The sequence below is a fragment of the Volvox carteri genome (genome assembly GCF_000143455.1).
Source record: "Volvox carteri f. nagariensis unplaced genomic scaffold VOLCAscaffold_133, whole genome shotgun sequence".
Taxonomy (NCBI): Eukaryota; Viridiplantae; Chlorophyta; class Chlorophyceae; order Chlamydomonadales; family Volvocaceae; genus Volvox; species Volvox carteri.
The window spans coordinates 26,290-35,109 of NW_003307676.1; the positions used below are offsets into that span (position 1 = coordinate 26,290).

The 8,820-nt window shown below is 54.7% G+C and overlaps 1 protein-coding gene across 1 annotated transcript; it reads right to left on the reverse strand.

The window, feature by feature from the left end:
• Nucleotides 1-1,314: 1,314 nt before the first annotated feature.
• Nucleotides 1,315-4,483, reverse strand: csrp1 (chloroplast-specific ribosomal protein). Its single transcript, XM_002959193.1, has 8 exons — nucleotides 4,392-4,483; nucleotides 4,194-4,251; nucleotides 4,045-4,126; nucleotides 3,678-3,927; nucleotides 3,181-3,403; nucleotides 2,597-2,708; nucleotides 2,178-2,269; nucleotides 1,315-1,794 (listed from the first exon to the last, which is right to left on the reverse strand). The coding sequence occupies exons 2-8, from the start codon at nucleotides 4,242-4,244 to the stop codon at nucleotides 1,735-1,737; spliced, it is 870 nt and encodes a 289-aa protein (XP_002959239.1). The 5' UTR covers nucleotides 4,245-4,251; nucleotides 4,392-4,483; the 3' UTR covers nucleotides 1,315-1,734.
• Nucleotides 4,484-8,820: the final 4,337 nt, after the last annotated feature.

The following is an 8,820-nucleotide window of genomic DNA, read 5'->3' on the forward strand; positions in this document are numbered from 1 at the left end:
AAAACCCGAGGCAAGGGAAGACCTACCCACGTCAGGTACGGCCCCTCAGAAGACTCTCCTAAACAAGCGCAGCTCCACGCAGCCAGCAAGGAAAGAGATACACGGAGGACCACGGGCCTGAGACGACACACCACAAAAGCCGAGATACGGTTGCACAAAGAAGACAAACACAAAGCGAGAACTCGCTTGAAGGCCAGTTGTTCAACTACCACGAGCAACGAACAACGAACACTTCCCGAGGGCGGCCACCACTACCTCGCCGGTCCACTCACAAACGAGGCAAAACTGGTCCGCACGTCAGTCTCCTCCTGGGGGTTGCGGGCTCCCGGGTGCAGCGCAGCGCAAGACACGGCAAACAAAACACCTATTGCCGCGGGGGGGATGACAAGCCAGCACGGCGCCCCCCTACAAAGCCTGAAAAAGGCACGGCTCACAGACGCTGGTGTTGCTTGTGCTGTTGTTAAAAATGATTTCCCGCTGACTGTGCTGTGTGATACCGATAATATTGTGGTTGACATGAGCAGCTTCACAGATTCACATGCGGGCCGCTCTGGTAAAAACCCGCGCACACGTTGCTCGGTCCTGTTAATAGCGGCCCGCGTTGTCCCATCTTTTGCCTTTCCCGCCTTCTCATTTCCGTTTCTGGTTAGCGAGAGGTCGTATGCGGGCGGGCAGACCACGAGTGGTGAATGTGGGGCTGACGACGGGGGGTTGCAGGTTGACGATCTGAAGCTGTATGTTTGTGAAGCGGTGCATGGATCCTCAGGTGCAGCTTGGGCATCAACCTGTGCGGCCCAACGGCACCGAACGGGCGTCGCTGATGAAGCACCCGGCTGAGGTGGGTGCGGATGGGCACTTGTGGTTTTGATGCATGGTGTGTGGTGTTGGGTCCAGCGGCAGTACTCTTGCTTTCACCTGAATTTGTGTGTCAGTTGTGTAGTGATCTTAACCATAATTTTGGCCTACTCACGCCCTTCCCCCGCCTTGTCCTTTTTCCTTCAGGTGCACTTCTGGGTGCAGTTCCTCCGCACCCAGCTGCACCCAGCCTGGCGCCGCCGCTGTTGGCCAGTTGGCTAGCGGCGGCGGCAACGGTGGCCGCGGCATATACCCGCAAAAATCAACTGCTGTAACGTGTTTGTCCAGCGTGCAGCGAAAGCTTGCGCACCGTCGCTACTTCCCGACAGGGCCTGACGGAACCTTTATGCTGGCGGTGGTACGACCCCGACCGCCATCCCTGCTGCCGCCACAAGCGGTGTGAACGAAATCTAATCGCTCTACACAAAAGCTACGAGTTCATTTAGGTACTAAAGACATCATGTTTCGCGTGTTTACAAGCAGGCATCTCGGAATCAGGTCATGTCACTTACACCACAATGAACATACGAAGACACGTACTGCATACACAAAATCGCACACGCCCGCCAGAAACCCTTAAGAGCCAACCCCCCATCCAAGTATGCATTCCGCACTGGGGTTGCTTCTATCCATCCTACATGTAGCAGAACAGAAATCTAGAAGATATCCGGAGAGCTCACTGTACATCGTCCAATCGATTAGTCCCACATAATTAGATGTCGCAGGTCAAGCACGCATGTATGTATGTAAAGGAAATAGGAGCGTGCTTCGGTGGATTCAGGGCCCACTATTCGGTTTTTCCTGAGCGCTCCCTGCGCAGCCCCCCCTCCCTCCCTCCCTCGCTGTGTGCGTGTGTGCGCCTCATCCGCCCCAAGCAGGTCAGTCCCGCATCTGCGGCACGATCACTCCATAGCCACCAGACTCGCGCTTGTACACCACCTACATGAAAAAGACAAGGTAAGGAGAGGAGAGGAGAAAAAAATAATTCAACACGACCGTGGGAGAAGGCGTGGGTGTCCACACCTGTGTTGATTTCTTCTATATTGTATTTGCTCCCCGCAGCGGATTGGGCATTGCAAACCTAGGGTCTGAGCTCTGAAGAGACTTTCAACAATCAAGAATGGTTGCGCACTTCCCATCATGCCGAGATGAGAAACCCTAAAACCCCACTGGGCAGCACTCAGCCCGGGAGCAGAAGCAGTAGACAGCAGCAGTAACACGGTTAACAGCGGTAAGAGTGTGTCCGTACTCCGTAGGAAACCCGCATCAACCCCTTTACGCCCACCCGCCCCACATACTGTACAACCGCCTCATGTACACACCTGCACGGTGTCGGTGGTCATTTCCCGGAACACGTAAAACGAGTGACCTACGGCCTCCAGCGCGTCGATGGCCTCCTCCACCGTGATGGGGTCTGGAGAGCAGTGGAGGTGGAGGTGGAGGTGGAGGTGGACAGAGGGGAGGGAGGGGGGGTGCGATTTGGACAACGGTGGAGGTGAGGTATGTGATTAAACGCTGTTCAGGATTATGCCGGATCAGCTGTTATGGATGTCTCAGGAATAAGGCCAGGGAAGGAAAAGGGCCGGAGGGGCGAAAACCACCGGAGTGGCGAAATCAACGCCACTGCCCCCCCCTCCCTTTCTCCCTCGAAAGAACGATCTGATCATATGAGGAAAGAGCCTACCAGTTCTCTCCTAACAGGCCAACACCATTAAAGCCGTCTATGGCTACTTAGCCTTACCTAGCACAACGGTCTTAGAGCGCATGACGGTTGCTGGGTAGTTGCGGTTTAGTTCCGCAAACTGCTTCTGAAGCTCTGCCTCCTTGTCGAACAACTGGGTTTCCAACTTGACCTGCAACCGAACGCGAGGGAGGCGGGGCCGGTGCAGGGAGAGGCAGTGCGGTCTAGGCCCTGCGCCACCAATGCCCAAACAACGGATAGCCTAGATACCATTATTGTGCTAGGTCAGTGCTAGGACAGTGCTAGGTCACCGAGGTACTGCTCCCCCCCAACTGAGCAACGCGACCACATGCGACCACCTGCACCCCAACAATGCTGAACTCAAATCCCACGGAACCTGTTTCTTCGCCCCATTGCACCACCCTCCCATCATATCGCATATCAGCATCACAATTGAACCATGGCTGTTACCCACTTGCAAGACACTCCAGTAAATGCCCACGATACCTCTCCAGGGATACTACCTATGACCCAGGGATCTCTCCCTCCCCAGACGAGACCCTCAAACCCCCAGACTGCCCTCTTAGATCTCGCCCCGCCTTCTTGCCTCGCACCGGCCCGCCCACCATCGCACTGCCACCCACATCTTTGAGGTACTCTTGGAAGTCCTCCTCCTCCACATCCTCCTTGGGCCCCGCCTTGCCCGGCCACTTGCCCTTGGTGATGGCCTTCTCCTTCACCCGCGTCAGCTTGCTGCGGATCTTGTCACACACCAGGTCGATGGCGGCGTACAGGTTGGACTCCCGATCCTCCACTCGAACCACACCGTTGCGGAGCGTGAAGATGGTCACGTCCACCTTCTGCTCCCTAGAGGCCGTGGAGGTGGAGGATGGAGGATGGCGAGGAGAGGAACGGATAAAAAAAGAGTCTAGGGCGAATTAGAAAATAGTTGAGGTCTGAATTGCACTGATTGTGGCGAGGCGACGTGGGTTAACGTAGGTGAAGGGACTGAAACGAGGACACGACGGACACGGACTTTGTTGCCTCTGGCGTACGATCCCATATTGCCGATATACAACCGAAATGCAAATTGATGTGCTTCGCTGCAGAAGTTCCGTTAACAATAGTGAGGTAGACTTACTTCTTGCCGTGTGTTCCTGTGTCACCACCACGAGCAGACAGCGTGACATCGACCTCCTTAAGAGTATGCGCAAAGTTCTGAATTGCTTTTGCCACCTTCTCCTCGACGTACTCCTTAATGGCATTGGTCACTGGCAGCTTGCGGCCTTGGATGATGATGCGAACGGTAGACGCAGTCTTCGCGGCCGCGTGAACGACGAAGCCACTCCGCGACGGTCTCCCGGCCCCAACCACAGGGGCAAGCCCTTCAACTGCAGAAAACATTAAAGCCACTGCGGGAGGTCTCTAGCGGCCAAAAACATGGCAAAAGTAGTGAACTCCGTATATCGGAAGAGCATGTCGGTGCATTGAAAAGGAGGCATCTTTACCTGACTGAAAGGTCGAAGGTGGACGAGTGCTTGCAGGAGTCACACATGGCCGATGCAGAACTGCACCGCAGGGTCCCACGGCCTGCTCGACATTCAAGAAGTTAAGATCCAGCTCGCCACGCCCCAAGGAAATGCTACCCCAGCCTTACCCGCTTTTTGCACAGCCCGTGAGCGACCTGCTGCTGGAGAAGTAGAGCCATTGACACACTGTGCAGCAAGCAAGCAAGCAAGCAAGCAAATGTGTTTTGATGAGGGATAACTCGCTAACGTAATTAGGAATAAAATGTTGTCCTTTGAAACGGTACCTTCTACAGCATTTATGTTAATCGACCGTCAAAGCGACTCACCCCGACACGAAATCTTTGAGATAAGAACAAATGTTTCAAGCAGACCTTGTATCTTCGCCTCAGGTCGGCTTGGATTCAGAAGCTTTGTAGATTAAATGCCACGGTGTGGTAAAGTCGGGCATTTGAGCCTTAAGTTCGTTTGGGCCACGTTGGAGTACTGCAGTCGTTCCCTCCGGAACGCTTTTTCAATGAAATTTTCCTGATGCGACTGCGTAATCAAGATCTGCCTTTATGTTGTCGGCCGCTGAGGTTGCATTTCAGCAATTCAGTTCTCTAATTCCCCTTTCAGCTGGGAGCCTGTTACAGAAAAAAACTTCATCCATAGCTGTAGCTGAACGAATGCGCTTCAATGCCCTTTATCGCAAACTAATCCGTGATATCGCCTGGGTGTGTTCTTTCATTGGTATTAGTTCCGTTCAGTCCGTTTCATTTTTTGGCACCTCCACCCAGTCAATCCTATCTATGCAATGATACTTGTGTCGTAAAACGTTGTGGAATGCACGGAGTGCTAAAGGGTTGGGAAGCAGCGACCATGTCTTGGGTTAGCGACCATGTGTGCCCTACCCTAGTACAACGCTCGCCGAACGGCAATGGAGCAAGGAAAGGATGCCAAAGGCAGACCACGCGTTTATATGGGGTTGTCTGCAGACAAAAACAAGGCATTTCACGAGGACTGTGCACAGACAAACACATATGTGTCCGCATTTTTGAGCGATTACTAAGTGATGGGGCCGGTCAGGGGGATCCAGAAGAAGGTTATGTCCAGGCAGGTCGGGACCTCGAGCTCAGGCATCCAACGCAGGCTGGTTTCAGGTTTTCGGGCTTTGGTACCGTGCATCAGCTTTTCGACAAGCGGCGCCTCATGCAGGTGCGTTGCCAACGCGGGGCACGCCAGCTTGTTTTTGTCCAGATAGACTTTCAGAGCCTCCAATAAGGTGCAACGATTGTTTTTGTGGCCGGGGTTAGAGGAGAGAGGGTTTCATGGCCCTCTCCTACATGCCATATTTAAAAGCTACGAGAAAGTGGTCATCATGGCATTTAAAGGTTTATAGGGATACGGGGAAGCTTTCTGAGTCCAAGCAAGTCCATGAAGCCCCCTAAGCACTGAGTTGTTTAGGTGATAGTCGATGGATGCACGAAGTGAACAGCTGAGTTTTGATGGCCCCCACATCGACAGCAAAGCAAAGCGGTACCACTATTGCTGACCTCAGCCTCCTGGCTACAGACGCGCCACGCATACACGCATTCCTCGATGCCGTTAGGGATTTCCGTCCCGTTTGGGGACTTACGCCTAACGTTAGAAAGTGCAAGCTCATGATTTTTGCTCTCTCGTGCCTAGCAGACTATGCGGGCCTGCGGCTGGTAGGAGAGGCGCCCGGTACTTGGGCTTATTAGCTGGCGGACCAGGGAAGGCCTTTTCCACTTTGTCCAACATAGGCCCAGACAAGTACAACCCTAAGTTGTGAGTCCCTGACCTGCAGACGCGGTGGTTTGAAGTGCAAGTTCGTTCCAATTGCTCCTGAGATGGCTGAATCGAAGCACAGGATGGGGTTGCCGTTTGAGAAAGCCGCTGTGCCAAGCTGATGGTTGCCGCATGCCAATATGTTCATTCCTGTCGATATGCGTAACTCGCTAATGCGTTTTCGTTTATGTTGCTGGTCGCTAGAAGCAAATAGAGCTTATGGGGCAGTAAGTTTTGTGAGCTCAGGCGCACTGCTACGGCATAACAGTCTAGATAATTCGGCTAGTTTTCGGCATAATTTTCCTTTTTTAGCGTTGGGATACTATTGGGCTTTCTTCGAGCTCCGGCTCGTATAGGCCCGTTACAATTCTGGAGAGTAACGCAACTCAAGGTGTCACACACATACACACACACGTACACACACATGCACACAGTGGCCCTGGGCTTCTTTAGACATCGCACTCACAACTGTGAGGGGTTTACTTGTACCTCGTGCCTCTATCTATGCCACGTCTGTTCATCTTCCTCCTACGTCGTAGCATTGAGAAGGGAACTTCCCCACGTCACTTCACTGTCCACGACACTCAAACCGGGGCGCTAGAGAAGGAGCCCATCAGTGGCATCAGTGACGTCACAATTTCCAAAACAGCGGCAGATTCAGCACCAGCACATACCCCCATCCTTTATGTTGAGATTTAATCCAGTTTTACAACACACACACACACACACACGACCACGGCAGAGGCTTGGAACTTGCACATAATAGAAAAAATGCGGCGGCGGACACAAAAACGAGCTGTTTTATCTTCGGATGCACTGTCCGCCACTTCCCCGCAACAGTTCATTTCCCCCTCCTCCCCATTTCCTCTCCCCTCTGGAAACAATCGCACTTGACACGGTGCTCCCGACCCTCCGTCGTCGCCCACAGACCCAACTCTCCCCTCAACCTACCCCACCCCACCCCACCCCGTGCACATGCACCCGAGCATTCGAACAAGGCCCCCCTTCAGATAGAGAGAGAAAACTGCCTGCCCTTCCAAAGTACAGGGCACGGAAATTCCAACCAACCTAATCACCGTTAACGATGCATCCGAAACCACCAGCCGCCAAACCAGCCGCAAAGGACATGGCACCGGTTCATCATCCGAACTGCTGACACGACACAATACGATGAGGACTCCCCAGCGTGTGAGGGCCCTCCGGGTGCCCACGCGGCGCAGTCTTATTAATTTTTCGTCTTACGAGGTTTCATGGCCTGCACAGCATACATATCTTCACACCCTGTCGCCGTACATCCCCCAGTAACCCTTCGTGTCCACAAAGAGACACATACATACGTGCGCACATACATATGTACTCACGTATGCACCAATGATAAGTTGTTACCTTGCGAGCAGCTGCGCGAGGTGGACGAGATGGGGCGACAGAAGTGGTCATCGTGGTGGTGGAATCATCAACATACCATCACGATCAGCTTGGTATGACATACATACATACATACTCCCGCTGCGCGCCTTATTCAATATCCGAAAGCAACCCAAACATCAACAAACCCACATCGGTCCGTAACTCCTGTCCCGCCACCCGTCCGAACTAAATACGAAAAATCACGAGCACGCGTGGGTGATTGTGTCCCCCCACTCGCTCACTCTCCAACCGTGCAACCCCCTCACACACACACACACACACACACACACACACACACACACACACACACACACACACACACACACACACACACACACACACACGGGAGATCAACCGCTCCATAGGCCCAACAAGCCGCCCCGGGACTTCAACCCACCCCACCCCACCCCAAATCGCCCTCACCCGCCTCAGCCGCCTCCCTAGCCAGACATGGGCAAACGCTTCGGGAGTGTCGTGTCGTACCGAAACTCCCGAAAACAGAAATAGAGTTCCAGAAGCCGGCCAGCTTGCAGAAATATAATCATTCTCCTGCCATCCGATACGACAGCTCCTCTGCAGCCGGAGGGGGCCCCCGACGGCCGGAGACGGCAGTCAGTGGTGAGTGACAGAAATGGACCCCTTCCCGAAACCAGAAATACTCCTTTTGCCGATGTCTGTCCCCAACCCCCACCATTACCTCGCAACCCTAACCAGAATCGCCAACCACCTAACCACAACCCGACGACACTTCGAAACCAAGCGACTCACCAACCGACTCACCAACCCAGGTTGCCCTCTCCGATGAAAGCGAGGACTGTGCAGCCTCACTCGAACACACAACACAACACTTGCACCACGCAGGTGAGATGTGCAACCAGGTAAGGTCCAACCACATCAGCATCACCCGACTTCAACACCCGCACCCACCCACCCACCCACCCATCAATGCACTTCTCGCCACCCCTCATCCCTCAGCTGCAGGGGGTAACATGAAGCGCAAGGACGGGTCATCTCTTGCCCAGCCGCACGCACGCGCACTTACATACATACAAACACATACGCCTGTCGCCCGCTCGATCAAGCACACGCCCTTGGCCCCCCTTCACTGACTTCGGCTCATCACCCCAACTCGATCTCCAAGACGGCGGCCGCCGCGGGCCCCATCCCCCTCACAGCCCTGGGCCCCGTACCTGACCCATTCACCGCCCATTCCCCCTCCCCACCCCGCCCCACCATCTCCTCCCCGACCCCACCTCCAGAACAGGGAACATCGCACGCGCCGCCAACAAACCCAGCAGCACCAAAGCCCCGGGGGCCCAACGCACCTCCCGGGGGGGGAACCGAGCAGGCCACACTCGCCGCATCCCACACCGTACCGGTGCCCTCGGCAACGGCCGACGGCAGCGTCGTCGCCGTCGCCCCCACGGCTGCAGCGACGACCACCTCCGCCCGGTGCCGTGCAGCGCGTGTCGGCGACGGCGGCGGCGTAGGCCTTGCGAGCATCTCCCGTACTAGAGCAATCGTCTCCGGTTCCAGCCTCATCGTGAAGGAACCCAGAAT